Genomic DNA, 22,129 nt, shown 5'->3' with positions numbered 1-22,129 from the left:
GTGTATATATCTCCTTGACAATCAATGGCATATTTTCAGGCATCCTACCTGTTTGATGATTTAAAGAAAAGTACCAGTCCTTCCTTGGGATTAGTGTGGTAGGGTCCAACTTATGCCTTATTCTAAACCTGTGTGAGTATGAGCAGGAATAGCACCAAAGGCTGAAATTCGTATTAATTATCATTGTTATTTTAACTTTGGAGGGTAATGGGATATTTGGGGAATGTTTTATATGGCTGGGAGTTGGAATATACAAAATGGACAATGGCCAGACCATATATGAAATAGAAATCGACGCACACAACCTCTGCCAGCATCCAACCCAGAAAGCCAAACCACAACCTCTGCAGCAATAGACCCAGAAAGGTCAGGACTTGGTCAATTTTTGCCTCTACTTCCAACTCAGGAGCAACCACAGAAAGGCAAACCTGCTCTCCTAACTAACACACCTGATGGCCCACTTCTAGTCCACCTGCTGCAGCTTCCCCAGCCAACCACCATGGATCAGGGCACACCTGAAGCCTTCCCTTTTTCTACCGTGCAGCTTTCTCACTCCCCTGTCTGCATTTGAGTCTCTGCCAAACACAAGTGATGGTGCTGACTCCCTTGCTATAGAAAGCTCTGAATAAAGGGTCTGTTTGTTATCATTTGGGTTGTCCTCATCTATTTTTTCACGGCTAAAGAGTATTTCTAATTTTTACACATAAATGAATTGGAATGACAGGACGGTGCTGTAGAGTGTTTTCCCTGGGAGCAGGATGGCAACTCAACAACTAATGATGGATGATACCATCCCCCACTCCAATTCCTAAAGTAACTGCAGGTGTGGCAGAGAAATCAGAAACACGGGTTATAAAATTCATATATTGTTTATTTCCACATTTTTCAAAATCATTTATTATCTTTCCTTTTTTAAAAATTTTGTATCTTGTATTACCCACATTGGATAACAATTATGCCCATCCATATCACATTTAACTGGAAAACATTTTTTTTTCTCTTTCTTAACAGTTCATAATTTTTTGAAGAAGGAACATAATTAGTTTAATACATTCATTAGGCAATTTCTTAACTTATCCAAGATAACTGCCATCTGGACCTGCTGGTTTAGATTTAGTCTAATTGTCAATATATTCCATTACATTACTTTGTTTCTTGCACAAACTGATGAGATAATTCAATTTTTAACCCTTGTGTAGTTAAACTTTCAAAAACTGTAATATTACTCTAGGATGTTGTGATTTTTCAAGTAAAAAAAATTTCATTTTTCTCTTCTCCTCCTGTTTTATGGATTTAAGCTCTAAGGGATTTTTTGACATGTTTTTTCTCTCCTATACCCCCAGCACCTAGAACAAAGCATGGCGTGATTCAATAAACGCACAATAAATGTGTTAAATGAATAAACCATATTTAATGAAGAAATAAATATGGTATTATTAAAATTTATGAAAGAACATTAGAAAGTTCAAAATAAAAGATCTTAGTTTCTAATCTGGAAATCAAGTTATCAGTGTTCAGGAAAAAAAAAAAAAATCCAACTGCTTAAATTTCTGATCTCTTTACCTGAATCCAAACCAACAGCAAGTGGTTTTCTAAGAAAGCAGGGAATATAAGAGCCCAAGCTGTACTGCTGAGGTGGGGAAAATCTATTCAGGCCAATAGGAGCAGGCAGAGAGCATAAGACTAAATATTTTGAGTCAAACAGCCACCATTTTAAATCCAGCCGGGGGGTGCAAATGGTTAGTTTTCAGTTCCTAACCAGAAGGTTGGCAGTTTGAATCTACCCAGCCATGCCTCAGAAGATAGTCCTGGTGATATACTTCCATAAGATTATACCCATTAAAAACCCTACGGAGTGCAGTTCTACTCTGAAACACAGGGGGTCGCCATGAGTCAGAATTGATTCAATGGTAACAGGTTTAAGGTTCCCGGGTGGCACAAATAATTTGCATCCAACTACTAACCTAAAAAAAATAAATAAATAACCTAAAGGAGGTTTAAACCCACTCAGGGGCACTGTGAAAGAAAGGCCTGGTGATCTGCTTTTGCAAAGATTATAACCAAGAAAACCCTATTGAGCAGTTCTACTCTGTAACATGTGGGGTCACCATGACTAGGTATTAGCTCAATAAAAACAGGTTTTTGGGCCAAACACATTTTTAAGCCCCTCTAAGACTTAATGCATGTAATAATGGTATCGTACTCACAGGACTGCTCTTAATATGGTGAGATAATGTCTACAAGGCAATAGTTCACCGCCTTGCCGAATCAAAAATTTGCCACCAACAGTAAAGATAAATAAATGTTTTAAATCAGAGTCACTGTCTCAGGATTCTACAGCCCTTTCTGTCAACATTGCTGTGTCTCTGGATGCTTACAGCAGTGGATGCTAAAGGAAGGGTTACAGAAACTGCTCCTCAAACAATCCAACAGTATTTACGAAGTAAACTTGAAAATGACTGCAAATTATAATTCATATCAGTACTTAAGGAGGGAGGCCGAGGCACCCCAGCAACACAGACAAGAAACAAGGAGGCCTTTCATATCAGCAGCCTAACACCTCTTCCTCATTTTAATAATAACAGAATTGTTTGAATTAGAAGTTCCTTCTCTTTGTTCCTGGTGCAAATAGTTTGTGCAAGATTACTAACCTAAAGCTTGGCAATTTAAACCCATCCGGCGGTACTGTGGAAGAAAAGTCCGGTGATCTGCTTCCATAAAGATTGTAGCCACAAAAACCCCATGGAGCAGTTCCACTCTGTAACACATGGGGTCGCCATGAATTGGAATGGGCTTGCTGGCAATGGGTTTTACTTGTTCTGTTTGCTCCCATAGCACCCTTTGTCATTATGTTCAGTGCTTAGGCACTAGATAAAGGGCTGGGAAAACAGAGACACAGGGCAGAGGAATTTGCTGTCTAACAAAACATAAAAGTTATGATGAATGTTGTGATAACAAGGATACATAGGAGTTCTGGATATGCTGAGGAGGACAGTGATACAACCAAACCGGGCAGAAGGGGAGGGGAACGATCAGCGCAGGGGACATCTTATCGGTAGTCTTAGAAGACAAAAAGACAGGTAGGAGGGAGCCACAGGAAGAAGGGGGAGAATGACAATTTGAGCATTCGCAAGGGCCAGGAGGGATTGGGAAATGGAACCTAGGGCAAAACTCCAAACAGTTGGAGGGTTGGAGCAAACAAAGAAAAAAAAAATTTTTTTTTTTTGAGAGAGTGCTAAATAGAGTAATTACTCTGTTGCCATTGAGTCGATTCTGGCTCATAGCAACCCTATAGGACAGAGTAGAACTGTCCCACAGGGTTTTCAAGTTTGTAATCTTTACAGAAGCAGACTGCCACATCTTTTTCCTGTGGAGTAGCCGGGGTGGGGTGTCCAAACCATTGACCCTTCAGTTAGCAGCCAAGCACTTAACGGCTGTGTCACCGAAAACCAAACTGTTGCTCCGTCAAGTCGATTCTGACTCATACTGACCTTTTAGAACAGAGTAGAACTGCCGCCATAGGGCTTCCAAGGAGAGGCTGGTGAGTTCAAGCTGCTGGCCTTTTGTTTAGCAGTCACGCTCTTAACCACTGCACCATCAGGGCTCCTTAGAGTAACTACCTTTCCTAGATTTCACATGTTCTCTGGACAGCTAAATGTTCTGCCAACACATTTAAAACAGACACAGTTTCAGCTCTCTCAAAAGCAAATAACTATATTTGAAGTTAACTGTGATAGCAGCTAAAAAAAAGAGAAAATTGAGATTGGATAAAACTGATCATATCATGTCTGACACATGATCATTACTAATTCAACCTCTTAATTAATACTTGCTGCATCTTCTACCATGCACAAGACAGTAGGCTGAGGGAAACAGGTGGGTAAGAACTGTTCCTGGCCTTAAGGAACTTGCCAATGGTGGAAGAGATGTAAAAAAATTTAACACAAGCAGGACATGGCAGAAGTATAAGGAAGGCACAGATAAACACTAGGTTTTTAAAAGGTAAAAATCCATTTTGTTGGAGAGATCAGAAAATGATTCAAGGACAGAAACTAAAAATTAGTAGGATTATCATGGGATTTAACATGGCAACGGAGGGAGGAAGTTGGGAGAAAGCACAGGGGAAGTGTAGAAAACAGCAAAGAGCCTGGTTTGACCAGAACAAAGGGTTCAGAGTGGCAATGGTGGGAGAGATTGCTAGAAAGTTAGGATCATGTTATAGAGATCCTAAATTCTGCTACACTTTTAATAGGAAGTAACATGATTGGAGCCACATTTTAGTACAAATAACCTGGCAATGGACATTGAGGACAGACTCAAATGAGGAGAAACTGGAAGCAAAGAGACCTGTTAGGAGGCAATTACAGTAATCTAGACAAGATGTGATTAGGATCTGAACCAGAAAGGATCTACCTTTCTGCAGCAATGAGAATGCCAGAGGGAAATTGCTGGTAGCACACCACCACCATTCATAACCAGCATTCACCTGCCAGGTTTCTGCTGCTCCTTCCAGTCTCCTGGCCCCACAGTCCATGAAGAGGGAGCCAGGAGTGCAGAACCGTCGGGCAAGATAACACAGATAGCCAAGGCAGCACACCAGGGGCAGCCAAGAAGGTGTTCTGTTAGAAGTCACCCCGAAAACAGAACACTCTTGCAAGCCAGCTAAAATATTTTAATTACCAACTCTGAGTAGTAATTATTACCAAAATTTATTCTGTAAACACTTTAAAAATTAAGCAAAGGAACATTTTCACTATTTGGCTATGTGACAGCACATCAATGTCAAACACAGAAAAGCTAAATTTACTCTATTGACGCAGAGCCAAAATCACCATAAATGAGTCTTTGGTGCCCCCTTGTGGAACGTTTAGTGTGACCTTTGACAAATTTACCCTCCACACAAAAACAACAGGCATTTTCACCTTTTAAAACATTTATTTTCTATATATGCTATAATGTTTTTAAGAGAAACGATTTAAAGCAGTCCATAATAAGACTTTATTAAATCTTTAAATGGTTAGAGTAAATTAAAAAATCCATATTTGTGCCCATAGAAATGCTAGTATAAAACGATCAGATAGTTCCTAAAGTGTTATTTCTCTTCACGATATTTGCCACAAGTTCCTGGCCTTTTTTTTTTTTTTTCTTCCCTCCCCAAATAGGAGGTCTGAAAGAGGAAACACCTGTCCTTCCTGGAGTCAAGTAGAAGTTAAAAAGAAACAATTCCTTCCCATTACCTAGCAAGTTTGTCAAGGGGCAGACCACAGGGAAGAAAGAGTGAGGAGTTCTTACCCTAAATTAGTAAAAAAAAAATAAAGCATTTATTGGTTTTCTCCAAATAAGATTCCAGATTCCTATACACACAACAATTTCATGTGTAAAGTGGTGAAAGAAATGGTTATCTTTCCTTTTCCATTTTTGTGTAATCAAATAAAAATTCAGAAGTTATTGGGAAATATCAGCATTTAAGATGATGTAGAATAGACAATATTGCATTTCATTTTTTAAAAAATTATTATGGAACTGGAGCTGTGATTTTTAAGACCTAAAAAGTCATTTCTGAAATGGCAATTAGGTCAGGCAGAAGTCAAGAGCATAAAATAGCAATGAAGTTCACACTACAGAGAAGATGTGATTTGATCTGAGCCACAGAAAGAGAGGCCAAAGACAAGTAATTTGGATTAAATAAATTAAGAGAAGGCTGGGAATAAGTTTCTGAAAAACAAAGAAACGTCTCAGATTGAGGAAGAAAGTTACACTTTAAGTGAACAACATTAATAAATAAATTGATTCTGATGTGGAAGATATCTCAGGAAATTAAAGACATTAAGAACTAAAATTGTTTAGAATCAAATCAGAAAAATATGATGGAAAACTTAGGGATTGTGAACCTTTATTAAATACAACTAATGTTTACTCTTATTTACATTTAGCCTCCAAAAATTCTTTTTGGAATTAAGCTCATTGCAGTCTAGTCGATTCCAACCCACAGTGGCCCTGTAGAACAGAGTAGAACTGCCTCATAGTGTTTTCAAGGATTCAGACTGCCCACCTTTTGGTTAGCAGCCATAGCTCTCCGTGGCTCTTGACCACTGCGCCATCAGGACTCCTTGTGGAATTAGGAAGGCTATAAATTTAACATTTAGTAATCAAATCAAAATTTGATAGCTAGTTAAGGAACAAGTTAAAATTTTAGGCAGGTTTTTCAAAATATATCTATATGAATTCACACTTAAATGTTTTATTAAAATAGTGTACGAGAAGAGCTACATTTGAAATCTGGGTAGATAGTATGTACACAGACATATGTACACATCACTTACTTAAACACAAAAAAAAATTATTAAACTATTTTCAAACTTTCCACTTTGATTTGTTCAACAACAGAACTTATCCCTTCCTTGTTGCTGTTCTGTAAATGGAATGTGCAACTTCAAATCATTTTTGGAAAGGAGTACATTATACATAACTTCAGTATATTTTCTTAATATACTAAATATAAAGCTGTATATATAAACCATCTTTCTCAACCAGTCCAAATTTGTCAAAATATTAATACCCAGGCTGTATTAAATAAATGAAATCTCTAACTACAGTTCTAGAGTTTTACAAAATATTTATTTGAAACATGTGACTTATAGGAGTTTATGAACTAAGGCTTCCATTGTCACTAACCACATACTTCCCATAACTTACTTTTTATGTCTTCTTAGTTATCAATATTAAGTAAATTTTATTTAACCAGAAGTCTACCCAAATATGCCACTCATTAAGAGAAAGATTGAAATTATAGAGTAAATTCAATAGAACTTCTGAAAACTGAATTTTATTTATATCTCATTTGAGTCAAGTAATTTCCCAAATCTATAAGCTCATGGTCTCAAGTTCAAATTTTTAAATATTATTTGGAAAACTATTTTTAAAAAATGACTGAGAAACATTTCAACACATAGTGCTGAAATGTACAAATTTTTAAAATGTTACATGAAACAGTAAAATACATAAACGTCACAACATCGAAAATTCTTTATTCAAAAAAACCAAGTTATTAAAATGGATAAAAATGACAATAAAATAAAAAATCTCCAAAACTCATTAAAGAGAACATACAATGACATAGATTATAATATATACAATATAGGAAATAAATCATCATCTGTTATTAATGGGAAGATTTGCATGTTTTCAAAATACTCATAATTTTACGTCAGGCAAATAAAACACTGCGTAAGGGGAGTGCTTCTTTATACTGAAAGTCTCTTTAGAGGCGTTTTAAATTCCGCTTACTCTGGGCACTTCCTGGAAGAGTATCTTTTCTATTCCTTGGCTTTGCTGCTCCTCTACTACATTCTTCAGACCCATGATAAGCACACAAACATAACACACAAAACTCAAAGCCACAGGCTGTGCGGCTACACAGTCCCCTTTTCTTATATGGCTGGTACTTAGCAGGGGATTGGCACCTTGGGCAAGGTTTTAATGCTTCATCGATAAAAAGTGTTTTGGCAACCTGCAGTAAAAGCATACGCACTGAATCTTCCAGTTTCATAGACAGCATCACTCTATTTTAAATTCTGTAAATATTTATTTCTAATAACGTATGAGAAATACCCACCTTAACATATTCTTCCTGCTTACTACTTAGGGGAGTAACAGAAGAACTTGCTATAGGTGTCAAAACTTCTCCCCAAGGAGATAACGTTGGAACTTGTTCTCTCTGAGAACCTGGTGTCCTAGCCTGCGCTTGCACAGATCTTAAAGCTGATCGATTTATAAGATGGACCCGAGTTGCAGCATCCTCAACATTTAATAGAGCCCCCTGTGGTAAAAGATGAGACGGGTCAATAGTACAATATCGGAAAAGTTCCAGGATAACTTTCTGATGCACATGGACTTAAATGGTTTCACCCTGCTACAATTATCTCCCTAACCATTGCTTTTTAGGAAAAAAAAAAAAATTTTTTCTTTCACTTAACACTTCAAAGTCAAAGAAGTATAAAAAGAAAAAAAATAAAATAAATGCTAGCTTCAGGTTTGTATGATTGGTCATTTTTCCATTTAATTTAAGCCTCATGTTGGCCAACTTTTCCAAAAAGGGCCAGATAGTAAATATCTTAGGCTTTGTGGGCTACATCGTCACAGCTACTCAACCCTGCTGTCGTAGCAAAAACACCCATAGATAATATGTAAATAAGAGACCATGCCTATGTTCTAATAAAACTTTATTTTAAAACACAGGCAATGTACTGGATTTGACCCACAAACTTGTTAACCAAACTCTGTTTTAAGATAAGGTTTAAAAAAGAGATAAACCTTTTTACAGTTTGCTATGGGATATCACAGAAATCTTTGAAGGTTTCTTACCTTACATGTCAGAAAAACAACAGGCCTGGTTTGACCATAAATCCCAATTTCTTCGGCTGGTTTTTACAAATACCTGGTACTGATTCATCTTTATAGTTAAGTTTTACACAGCTTTGATATCTTAAAAGGAGAAGAAAAAAAAAAAAAACAAAGCCTCTCTCATTGGAGCTAGATTCCCACATTATTCAAATATTCAGGTAAGAAATACTTTCAAGGAGCTATCCTTATAAGCCTTCTATTTTGTTAAGGATTGTAATGGGAAAAAAATGGTAAAAAGTTAAAATTTTTTAACAAACTGGCATCCTTAATGAATTAACAAAGTAAAATGTACTACAGGTGGATTTCCTCATGTGTCCAGCTGTAATTGTGCTTCCTCCCCCTTGATAGTTTCCCTTTGCCATAACTGACTCCTGACTGTGAAAGAGCTAAAACATGAGAAATTACAGTATGATAAGTACAGGAAATGAGATTAGCTGGTCCCAAAATTGTATGCGATTTACAGTTTAAAAATATATGTGCAAGTGTAATGGATGCATATTGGTTTTCAAAAATTAGAACAAATACAGGTGAACGCATTGAATTTGTTCAAGGACTCAGTATATCTTTCTGAAATTCCATGTGTATGAAATGATTTTTGGCCTAGGCCACAAGTGCACGACACAACAGCACACTAAAAGGAAAATGGCCACTGGATTTCAATGCAGTTGGTAAATATGGCGATTGTGTATGCACCAAAAAAAAAAAAAATGAACAAACATATGTTGTTGAAGCAAATTTTAGCCACGGAAGAAACATTCATTCATTCGACAAATATTTATAGAACATCTAATAGGTGCCAGGTAAATAAAACATTCTAACCCCTGCCCTCACATTGCTTAAAAACATGTGCTACTATTTCTGAACAATGAGAGGCAAAACAATCAACCAAAGTACATGTTCCTGAGTGCCAAAATTTTTCAAAACATATGCATCATCACAGAACCACAAAATACTGAAACGTGAAAGTAGAATCACCCTGAAACTGTTTATTTCCATGAATACGAAAAAAGGGTGACGAATACAGTAAATTAAGAAATCAAGTGGATAGGGTGTGGTATTTCAATTCTGATACCACATTCTCCTCGTTCCAAAGCAAACAGATAAAAATGAAATCCTTTTACACAAATCTGATTTATGCCTTCTAATTTTCACGTATAAGGCACTTCCGGTTACACTATAGAAGGATGAGGAAAACCATGAAACAACTTTGTTTTGTAATTTTTCTGTTTTGATTAATGATGCATTTGGATAGTTCAGTATAAGGCAATCAGTCCGTTTCAGAATAGGAGGGCAGAGAGCACCAGAAAGGATGTCTTTGAGGAAAAGAAGGAATTGATAGAATACTTAATTTGTTTGGACTTACAGGGGATGAATCAGGGATCTGTAGAGAGAAACACCAAACAGAAAGAAAGAGAAAAAAACTGGGCAATTATCAACTCTGGGGGAAAAAAAGTTATATAAGAAAGTATAACCCTAATGTACTACATCTTATATCTGTGAAAAACTATCTCAACCCAATTTTAATGTCAGACCTAATTCTGATTTAGCACCAAATGGTCTATAATTACATTCTTAAGACAAAAGGAAAAAGGAACTCAGAGAGGAAGTAGGTAGGTCGTGGTAGGGCCAGGTTAGAGAACTAACCTAATCCATCTGTAGAAAAAATATCAAGAAATAGCAGTATAAGTATGCTATTTAGACATATGGAGGTAAATTCCAGAAGAAACAACTAGAGTTGACAATGACTGCCTTGATGGAACAAGAATCGAGAGCAGGAAGGGATGAGGTAGGAGAGTGGTGGGTTTCATTATAACGTTCCAGTGCAATTTGACTTTTCAAACAATCACTTGTATTACTTGGAAGATAATTAAAACAAAAAGCAAACATTTTTTTTTAATTCAAGTAAGGAAAAAATTATAGTCCTTTAAGAAACCAAATTAAAAAAATAAAAGTGGTGGCCAGAATGTGAGGATACAATATTTTATCTAGAATAATCAGAATAATCTCTTCACTGTAAGAGGTAAGGAGTGTATGCAGCTAAGAGTTTAAAATGAACAGGTGCTTGCTTAAAAGAAAATGGTTTTGTAAGTTTGTCCCTAGCATGCAGGGCAGCAGTCTAAAAAACATGTTCCTAAGGCCAGTGAACATCCTATCATAAGCCCCCAGAGCCAGCAGCTGCAGCGGTAAGTAGGCAGGAGCTCACAATAGCTCTAAGGTCACACCACAGATGAGAGGGTAAAATTTTTCTTTAAAGTAGAAAGGAAAACCAAAATTTTAGTAAACAAGAGTCTCTGATAGTTCATTGTAATGAGAACTCACCAATCTATACCTAGGTGTTCATATTTATCCTATGCTCCTTTTAATTACTATATTTAGTCAAATTAGAAATTTATTTTTAGTATGTTATGAAATACTTTCTACTAAAACAAAAATAAAAGAGTTAAGTCTCAGAGTTTCTTTTGGCACCAATGCCTAAGAAAGATATAAATGTTGAATTTACAATCAAATATAGGTGCCACAGCTCATCAGATGCCTGCTACATCAACTTCCGTCCTTAGGAAGAATTACCGTCATCAGCTTCTACAGGACTTTTCTTGTAGTTGCAAAGCTGCACCTCAAATCTTTGAAAGAACTACAAGTTTATGACGATTCGCAAGTACAATCTGCCATGTTCACACTCACCTCTAGGCAGCATATATGCTATTCCCTCTTCTGAAGCTCCCTGCTCTGTCCTCTTCACCTGGCTAACTCGTAATGCGTTGTTCAGGTCTCACCTTAGATGGCACTTTTTTCTCAGAAGCCATCTCTGGATTCCCAAGTATCAGTGACACACCCCTTTTAAGTGTTCCTGTAGAACCCAGGGCACTGCTGCATTGTAATTACCTGTTTACTTGTTCTTACCCACGATTCTATGAGCTCCAAGAGAGCAGTGACTGTGTCAGAAATGATCGCCATTGTAATCTGGGCAACTAGCACAGTTACTGGCACATAATATCCACTCAAAAGACTAGCAAAAAATGCCATAAGAATATCTAATTATGAATAGGATCCAAATTAACACACACAAAAAACAGGATGTTCTTGATGCTAGGTAGTCTATTCTACTATAAGGACTGAGTGGAAATGAAATTTTGGAAAAGAGTTTATGAGTGAATGCTTGCTAATTGGAAAATGTAAAAAAGATAGCAGGAAAACCAAATCAGGTTGTTCAGCAATATTGTATTATTAAGTTTTTATACAAACCATTTTAGAAAAGTATTATACACATTACCTCAGAATCTGTTTTCAATTGTGTGATATAAAATTTTCTCCTCCGATTTGCTTTTTTATCTTGAATAACAATTTCACGCCAATTTCTGCTTACTCTCCAAACACTAGAACAAAAAGATCAGTCCTTATACTGTATATATTCACAAGATGAACATGTTTTGTGCATGGTAATTAATAGGAAAAATTTGGTTTAAAGATTTAGGACAGTACATTTAAACCTAATTTTACATTTAAAATAGGACTTGGCCAATATTCTTTTGTATTTTGATTTGCCATATGAAAGAATTCCTATTAAAATATTAAAAATAAGCAGGCATTATGTTGATAGATGACTACCTTAGAAATGGTTGAGGGAAAAATAGTTTCATAGAATGCCAATATGTGTCCAAGGGAGGCTGCTTAAGAGAAATTAACTTCATAAGTGGCACTAAGTTTAAAAACTTGGAACATGGTATGCTGCAAATGATTATCATTTGTAGCACAAGAAGTTTTATCAATTTCTCCTATTATTGTATTTTTAAAATCTCTATCATTTTGGAACTGGGAGAGTGAGGTGCTGCTCTAACAGACACCTAAAATGTGGAAGTGGTTTTGAAACTGAATGGATAAAGAAGCCACAGCAGCAGAGGACCAGCACAGCAGAGAACATGCAGCGGCAGAGAAGAGGCAGCAGCAGAGAACTGGCGGCAGCAGAACCGAGACCAGTGAGAGACAGCACTGGAGCCGACTTACAGAGTAAGAGAGCTGAGTGCCTGTGTGCAGGAGGCTTCCTGGCGGAGTTGGGTGCCTTCTGGTGCTTATTGGTGGAGCTAGGCTTATAGACCCATGGAGCCAGAGAGCTGAGTGCTGGTGTGCAGGAGGCTTCCTGGTGGAGTGGGGTGCCTCCGGGCACTTATCGGTGGAGCTACTGAGCTTTGCAACACTTGCCCCAGCAGTGCAGATGCAGGCGTGAGGCCCCAGAGCTGAGAAGCCAAGAAACCAGGAAACAGAAGCTAAAGAGACAAGGAACACAAGAAGCTGAGCTGCCTCTGTCTCAAAAGGTATGGCCATGACCTCAGGGGTCTCAAAGAGTGGAGCGACAGCCTCTGGTGTTTCTAAAGGTGGAGTCGCCACTCAGTGGACTAGGAGAATGGCGCACCTAAAGCTGAGGGAGCAGAGTTGCTGTCCCAGTGGGCCTGGAAGGCGGAGCTGAAGGCCAGGGCTGAGGGGCCTTCACTCAGAATCCAGAGGGTATGGCCAATATCTAGACTCCGGAGGGCAGGGCCATTGTGTAAATGGTCTCAGAGAACTATTTTCAAACTAATGTAATGTGTTCTGCTGACTTGCTTGGTGCCTGTTATCCCTTCTTTTCCTTCAGCTTCTCCCATTTGCAATGGAAATGTCTAGCTTGTGTGTATTCTGCTGTTATTCCTTTGAAAGCTGATAACTTGTATTCTAGATTTCCCAGATGAAGAGGAATTTTTGGATTTTGTACTTGGAGCTAAGACTTTTTTATTATATGATGGGGTGAATATGTTTTGCATGTTGCAAGGATGTGATTTTTGGGGGGCCAAAGGGTGGAATGTTATGGATTGAATTATGTCCCCCCAAAAATGTGTGTATTAATTTGGCTAGGCCATGATTTCCAGTATTGTGTGGTTGTCCTCCATTTTGTGATGGTAATTTTATATTAAAGAGATTCGGGTAGGATTGTAACACCCTTACCCAGGTCACATTCCTGATCCAATGAAAAGGGAGTTTCCCTGGGGAATGGCCTGCACCACCTTTTATCTCTCAGGAGATTAAAAGAAAGGGAAGCAGCAGAGAGCGGGGAGCCTCATACCACCAAGAAAGCAGTGCCAGGAGCAGAGCGTGTCCTTTGAACTGGAGGTTCCTGAGCTGAGATGCCCCCAGACCAAGGGAACGCTGATGACAAGGACCTTCCTCCAGAGCCGACAGAGTCTTCCTCTGGAGCTGGCACCCTGAATTCGGACTTCTAGCCTCCTGGACTGTGAGAGAATAAACTCTCTTTGTTAAAGCCATCCACTTGTTGTATTCCTTTTATAGCAGCACTAGATAACTGAGACAGAATTTGGTACTGTGAGTGGGAAAACCCTGGTGGCGTAGTGGTTAAGAGCTATGGCTGCCAACCAAAAGGTTGGCAGTTTGAATACACCAGGCGCTCCTTGGAAACCATATGGGGCAGTTCTACTCTGTCCTATAGGGTTGCTATGAGTCAGAATTGACTCGATGGCAATGGGTTTTGTTTTGGTGTCATTTTGATTACATAGGTAAATATAAGAACAATGAATTCTTCATTGGAAGTATTAGGTGTCAAATAATAAATATTACTATGGGCAGCACCAAAAATTTTCTATTTTATAAGTCAGCATTTATGAGAATGAAGCAACTAAAGAAAAACACAACTTAGGTCTAGTGATTGCTTTTTTACAAGTAACATTGGTTACATTATTAAAGAAAAAGTGACTCTTCAACTGCCCCATCTGTTAGTCTGATCTTTTTTTGTATTACTCTAACTTAACAAATCACTCAAAGGGAATAAGAAGGTCAAGAGAAAGTTGGGGGGGAAAAGTCACTTTTTGTGGAGGGTCCCAGGTGATGGCTGAGTTGTCAACACTACTATTCTTCCAGCTCCATAACTGTTTCAGTTGCTATCGCCTATCTCTAATCAATAAATGTGCCTTATAATTAAACAGAAGGAGAAGAATAGGCAGAATGTCATCCACTGATGGGGAAGAAATGAGCTATATAATTGGGTGTTTGCCATAGCTAATTTCAACTATCATTTCTCACCTTACCAAGAATAAGCACTGCTCATCTAAGATGCATCAACTGGCCCCAACCTACCTAGAGCAATGGAGAAGGAAGAACATCAAAGAGTCAAGGAAAATGTTAGCCCCAGAGACAGAAAGGGCCACATAAACTAGAGATTCCATCAGCCTGAGACCAGAAGATCTAGATGGTGCCTGGCTACCACCAGTGACCGCCCTGAAGGCAACACGACAGAGTCCCTGATACAGCAGGAGAAAAGTGGGGTACAGAACTCAAATCCTAGTAAAAAAGACTAGACTTAAGGGTCTGAGACTGGAGGAACCCTGGAAGACATGGCCCCTAGATGCTCTGTTAACCCAGAACTAAAACCATTCCCAAAGCCAGCTCTTCAAACAAAGATTAGACTGGACTATAAGACATAAAATTATACTCGTGAAGAGCGCGCTTCTCAGTTCAAGTAGATATATGAGACTAAATGGGCAGCTCCTGTTTGGAGGAGAGTTAAGAAGACAAAAAGAAGGGGCAGGAGCTGGTTGAATAGACGCGGGAAATCCAGGGTAGAAAGGAGTGTGCATTATAGTGAGCGCAACTAGGGTCACATAACAATGTGTGTATAAATTGTCGTATGAGAAACTAACTTGAGTTGTAAACTTTCACTCAAAGCACAATTAAATAAAACTAAATAACTATATGAGAATGCTTTAAAACACACACATATACACACAAAGAATAAGCACTGCTGACATTATACATACATTAAAAACCAAACCAAACCCAGTGCCGTCGAGTCAATTCCGACTCACAGCGACCCTATAGGCCAGAGTAGAACTGCCCCATAGAGTTTCCAAGGGGCACCTGGTGGATTCGAACTGCCGACCCTTTAGTTAGCAGCCATAGCACTTAACCACTACACCACCAGGGTTTCTATACATACATTAGGCAATACAAATACTATCAATTTGGAGGGATGAGCAGGAAAGATAATTGTTGAAATATGATTGAACATCAACTGCTCACACAAGGGAGCACACAAAAGTGTCATCCAATTTTTTATTTTTAAATGGTGTGTATCCAAGTACTACAGCATATAAAAATAACATTTCTATACCTTAGCCATTTCCTTAATTAAAAAAAAAATTTTTTATCTCATTTGAACATTTTTAGAAAGCATGGGTGCACTAATCTGTTTATTAATCCTGCTTGGTGTACACGAAACACATTTCCCATCAAGTCTACTCTGAAGGGCCTCAAACCTTACAAGAGCTAGTGGGAAAAATACTGGATTAGAAATCAGAGAGCTAGGTTGTAGACCTGGAACCATTCCTATCTTCTTCAGGGACGTTCGGCAGGGCACTTAACTTCTCTTGGGCTTAGTTTCCTCGTCTGCAAAATTTGTGATTGGACTAGATACCTCAGAAGATTTTGGCTGTGAAATTCTACAGTTCTCTTCTATAGCCTACAATTAATTTATGGAAGTGAAGAAATGTGTTAACAACAGAACTAGTGGCCATAAATATAGCAAGGACTCGAGGAAACGCTCTTAACATATACCTGTCAAGAAAGAGGTTCACTAACTCTCCCTCATGTTCTCCTCAAAACATCACCTTGCAGAAATCCCATTCCACATGGTTTCCCTCTTTCCTAGTCATGGCATTCCTAAGGGTCTTGTCTTCTGATAGTCCTGCAACTCCTCAAAATCACCAGTATGAACACAGTCTCACTTCACTTTGCAACCCTGGTTCCCACCTTCAATACTCCTCAAAGTCTGGCTTAGTTTCTCTTTAATTCTACAATATACTGTAGTTCCTTTAAAATAGCAAATTCTTCAGTTTCTAATTTCTTGAAATTCTCCTAATTAATTAACTTCCACTGCTATGCTGTCAATGAGATAATCTATATTTCCTTGGTCTCTCAAAAGGCTAAGCCCTAACATGAAAACTAATCCCCGTCCTTGGATTCTACAATTTAGATTAAATAACTCAATGGTATCCTCTCTAGGCTGCCATTTCTCAGTCACCATAATGCTTTACATTACTTATTACTGACCAAGTGTCATACCTTTAATATGTTTGCAATCTGACAATAGAATGTGAACAATTAAATGTCATTAAGCAACTTCCATGGATAAAGGCTTACCATTATAAAAGTTCAATTTTTAGGAACTTCCAAATGATCACAGTATTATGAATTTTAACTATGCAGAAAAGACTATATTGTTGCTTCTAAGTCAGATTTTTAAACAGAAGAACTATATCAGCAAGTTCTAGTTCACCTAAGCTGCCTTTGATAAAGTGTAGGACAACCAAGGATCGAAAAAACAACTCATAGAAAAACTTCCTACTTCCTAGAAAAACTTCCTAACTTAAAAAATGATAAAAGGAAGTTTTACTTCATAAAGACATTTTATTTCTTACCTGCATAGGCTTTCTGCAGTCAAGGACTCTAAAACCATAGCAAGAATATGCTTTAAGTTTCTGTATTTTAATTCTGTTAAGATGTCCAGTTTTTCTATACCCATTTTCTTGCCAATCAGTCCTGCAAGCACACACTGCAGTACAGCTATTTTCCCCCCATCCATTTCTCCCAGGAATTCATGTGTACCATGTTGCTGGAATCTTTTCCTTTTGCTGTTCACAAAGAGCTCATGTACTAACTGCAGAGCTGGGGTATTTGATAAATTCTCAAAGCTTAAAATCAAGTCCCCAGTCTTACTGTCACAGCTCAGCTGACTCTCGGAGATTTCTGAAGCAGCTGCTGATTCGGTTTTAGAGTCAGAGTGGTTGATCTGCTTTTCTTCTTCTGTCTCTGACTGTGAGCCTTGCTCCCGAAGGGTGGACAGTCTTCTCAACCTTCCAAGATGCCTTGACTTTCCTATGGTGTCCCCCACTTTGAGGGTTCCCTTATGTCTCTGAAGTAGCTCTTGAAAAGAACCCTCCTGATCAGAGAGGGAATCTTCTGATTTATCCAAGCTGAGTGAATTAAAACCACTGTCTTCAGGTGTTGAAGCATTGTCTCTCACTTGAGTTGAAGGAGAAAGTGTTTTACTTGCACTAAATTTAATGTTTGCAACAAGATTACTTACTGGAGTCACAAATATGTCTTCATCTGTTCCACAAGTTCTTCCACTAACAGAGCCCAGAAGTTCAGGATATGTATTCTCATCATTAACACTTAAGCTGCTATCACTGAAGTCATGTGTGACAGAGTCTTTAAAACTATTGCCCTGAATTGGAGATATACATTCAACTTCAAACAGGCTACATTCACCTTTGGAATCATCTATTGTGGAAGTCTTCTGCTGTGAAAAATTAAGTCTCAATTTTTGACTGCTGGAAGTAGCTTCTTCTGTTTTTAAAGTGCTGGTAACTAAAGGACTAAAATTATTTTGCCTTGGGAACCCTGAAATGCTGCTTGGAATATTTTTTTCTTCACGGAGAACTTGGCTTACACTACTTTCTAGAGAACGATTTTGTGATTCAAATTCCCCCTGTAGAAGAGCAAAAGATAGATTCAACCTTCTGCGTGGTAAAAATTTTTTTCCACTGACTTTAGGAGTTTCACAAAGTTCTGGGGTTTTCTCCTTTTCCTTCCAAGGGAAGATAAATCTCTTTTCTTGAGTGGGATACTTTAAAGGATGTATTAAGCCCAGATTTGAAGTTTCAGGGTGTTCATGGATTAATGCTGGGCCTTCTTCTTTCTTTCCAAAAAATTCTTTATCTGCATTATCAAATCTGCAAGATTTTAATAACTCACTGTAGCCACTATCTTGAAGTGAAGATGTGGGACAAAAGTCTTTAAAGCTGGAGGACTTCAAATCAACAGTGGGAGAGTCCACCTCACTTCCTGCTCCCGTGCTAGCTTGAACTGAGTGCCTTTCCATCTTCGAAATCAATTTCTGCAAAGTGAAAACAAGTTTTATTCTTCCTTTGGAAGGAGTGAGCAGACAGGTTACACCACAATACATTATTTGGCATAAGTATACAGATAATAGCAGAAAATTTTACTCCATAATATACTGGATTTATACTACATAAATTCATGGCATCATAAAAACTAAAACTTTCAGGTTATAAAGATTCATAGATTATTTGTCTAACCATTGTCTAAGAATCATACACAAATATTTTCTTGAGCTATATTTGAAGAGAAAAAATCTGGCAGCATCATTTTTGGGTTAAAAAAAAAAAACAAACCATTGCTGGGTCAGTTGATGCCGACTCATAGCGACCCTATAGGACAGAGTAGAACTGTCCCATAGGGTTCAAAGGAGCTGCTGGTGGATTCAAACTGCCGACCATTTGGTTAGCAACTGAGCTCTTTCCTTGTGATTTTTAACAACACTAAAGTACATATTTTTAGTTTTATATTCTAGTTTATTTGTGCTGGCCTAAATTAGTCAGTTGGACATTTCCTTTCAAGGTTCTGAGATGTAAACAAAACTACTTTAAAAAAAAAAAAAAGCTAAATGGTACAACCACTATGGAAAAAAGGTATGGCACTTCCTCAAAAAGCTAGAAAGAGAGATACCTTAGGATCCAGCAATCCCACTCCTAGGTATACACCCTAGAGATCTAACAGGAGTGACATGAATAGACATATGCACATCTATGTTGATTGCAGCATTGTGATTAACAGCAAAAAGACAGAAATAGCTTAAGTGCCCATCAACAGATGGATGGATAAACAAATCATACATTCATACAATGGAATACTACGCAGCTATAAAGAATAATGATGAGTTTTCAAAACATAACATAGATGAATCTGGAGGACATTATTCTGAGTGAAAGAAGTCAATCACAAAAGGACAAATATTGTATGATCTCACTTTTGGGAAAAGACAAGAATAAGTATACATACAGAAAGCAACATTCTTTGGTGCTTACCACGGAGTGGGAGGGAAGAGAAATCACTTTCTAAACAGCAGGCATTTGTTATTTCTGGTGACGGGAAAGGCAATACTGAGTGCAGGTGCACTAAGCACAACCTGACCAAGGTAAATGATGACACGAAGAAGTACACAAGAATAAGAGATGTTTTTAGTAAATGCTATAAAATTCTATAACATAACATATACAACAATTTTTCAACAATAGCAATAACAACAAAAATATGTGTGTGGTTATATAGGTAGATATGTATATATATATGTGTATAGGAAGGCATATGTGAGTATATGTGTGTGTATGTATAGGTGTATCTGTAGACATATGTACATACATGTTTGTGTATGTTGCATATATATTCATATATATAATAAAGCACATAGGGGGCATGGTTACAGGATACTTCCTAGACATAACCAAATACCTCGCAGGATTGGTTTAGCGGATTTGAAGGCTTAGGGCCATAGTCTCGTGGGACAACTCAGTAAATTGACACAACATAGTTCATAAAGTTTATGTTCTACATCCTAGTTTGGTGAGTAGTGCCTGGGATCTTAAAAGCTGGGAGCGGCCATCTAAGACACAGCTATTGGTTTCTACTCTTCTGTAGCAAAGAGAAAGAAGGAAACCAAAGTTCAAAGAAGAAAGTACTCTACAGGACTAACAGCCCACATGAACCACGTCCTCATTTATCCTGAGACCAGAAGAACTAGATGGTGTCCTGCTACCACTACCAACCATTCTGACCAGGGACATAATAGATGGTCCTAGATAGAATGGGAGGAAAATGTAGAACAAGATTCAAATTCTTTGAAAAGGCCAGACCTACTGGACTGGTAGAGACCAGAGGAACCCCTTAGACTGTCACCCTGGTATGCCCTTTAAACTTGTATCTGAAACCATTCCCAAAGGTTACCTTTCAGCTAAATAATAGATTGGCTCATAAAATAAACAATATCACCAGTGAGTACTGAGTTCCTTGAAAAAATCATCTATATGAGATTCAACCGTCAACATTTACCCTAAAACAAAGATTAGAAGGTAAAGGAGAGGGACAGGGAAATTAGATTAATGGAATGGAACAACCAGAATGGAAATAATGAGAATGCTGACACATTGTGAAAAATGTAAGAAACTGTCATTCTTTCAAAGTTTTCTCCAGGCCAAACACTTGATGATTTTTTTTCTATTCAAAGATCCTGGGAAAATACACTGTAGTGGACAGTTCTGGGAAAATAATTTATTTATCCCTAAATTACATCGATTAAATATATGAGAGCATACCCCTTCTTTTTTTTTGGTAACAATTGCTACTCTAATTGTAAAATAAAAATAATTCTTTATGGCATGATCATTAGAAGATCGTTTTTACTGGGCAAAGTATTTAAGTCAGTGTTTTTCAATCCTTTAAACCTATATATCTTTTTGATAAATCTCACACATGCCCCTTTCTGATCTACATCTAGACTTTGAGAATCACTATCTTGCCAAGATTATTCAACTTTGTTTTCTATAATTTGTATTATAAAATTATAAATGCATATATAAAATTTTAAAACAATGTTCATGTTTTCAGAATATTATATTAAGATAGAATGTGTGTTCAAATTAAACCTCCACTTATGAAGACTCTCAAGGAGGTGTACTGACAGTGGCTGCAACAATGAGCTCAAGCATAATGATTGTAAGGATGGCGCAGGACTGGGCAGTGTTTCGTTCTGTTGTGCATAGGGTCGCTATGAGTCGGAACCGACTCGACGGCACCTAACAACAACAACAACTTATGGATTGCTTTCTCCATCTATGAGAATCATTCTATCAAGTAACAGTTTTCACTCAAGAAATCAGAGAAAATTAGGTTAAACAGCCCTTGTAAAAAGTTTTTAAAGATTTAACTATTCTGCTACTTGACCACTAGGTGTCTCACCTTACTAGCATTTGGGAAACAAGAGGCAAACTGTTAACACAAAGTTGTGCGGGTGTAGATGCGGCCTAACTGAAAAACCACAGGCCACTAAGGCCAAGGCTTGTTACAGACAGACGAAAACTTTCTAATTTCTTTCTGTTCATCTGCACATTTGAAGGTGCCTTCAGCGTGCTTTTGTCATCACTTTCTTTTTTCTACTACCCCAGGACATTCGTCCCAACCACCCATCAATCTTGTTCAAAGCCTAATTTTAAAATTATTCACGCTCCGGAATGCATCCCCACTTACTTAATTTTGCTGATTCAACAACTCACTGATGGATCAAACAAGCCTCTTGGATATTCACTTTTTAAGAGCAAGCTCTTGATAAAAGTGTAGAGAACACATCTCTACAGTGCTCTTTAACAACAACAACAAAAAGCAAAGCACTTATCAGAGACTGAAATACTTATTATTTAACCATATTAAAACCAAATTTCCTTAATCTGTTAAAGTGGAAAATCTTACCATCAGTAAATGTCGAGCTCTTAGATGTCAGCTAGGTAGGCGTCCAAACAAGAAAATCTGTCATTCTGGCTTTAAAATTCATGCCAAAGTAGTACCACTTAAAGAGAAAAACTTTAGTTTGAACAATTAATTGAAACGTGCAGCGACAGCACATCGAATGCTAAAATATGAAGGGTACATAAACTACATGCATGCTTCCCAGATTATTTTTAACACTTGAAAAGGCCTAAATCATTGTGAATTGCCTTCAGCCTTCACACAACAGTAATTTTAATATCCTTGTTTTCTCCGGCTAGTCTTGAAAACGAATAAGCTTCCCAAATTCGGATTTCTGACCATACAGTGTGAGGTGCAGCGCTGTCAT

At 37.7% G+C, this 22,129-nt stretch overlaps 1 protein-coding gene across 1 annotated transcript; it reads right to left on the bottom strand.

The window, feature by feature from the left end:
* Positions 1-7,261: 7,261 nt before the first annotated feature.
* FBXO43 (F-box protein 43) lies at positions 7,262-22,129 on the bottom strand. The gene is given in 8 exon segments (XM_049853896.1): positions 7,262-7,510; positions 7,616-7,819; positions 11,675-11,777; positions 16,860-18,340; positions 20,982-20,986; positions 21,766-21,797; positions 21,799-21,834; positions 22,107-22,129. Coding segments are annotated over 8 exon segments (2,133 nt in total).

Source organism: Elephas maximus, chromosome 15 (genome assembly GCF_024166365.1).
Source record: "Elephas maximus indicus isolate mEleMax1 chromosome 15, mEleMax1 primary haplotype, whole genome shotgun sequence".
Classification (NCBI taxonomy): domain Eukaryota; kingdom Metazoa; phylum Chordata; class Mammalia; order Proboscidea; family Elephantidae; genus Elephas; species Elephas maximus.
This window is presented reverse-complemented; position numbering and strand designations above follow the sequence as displayed.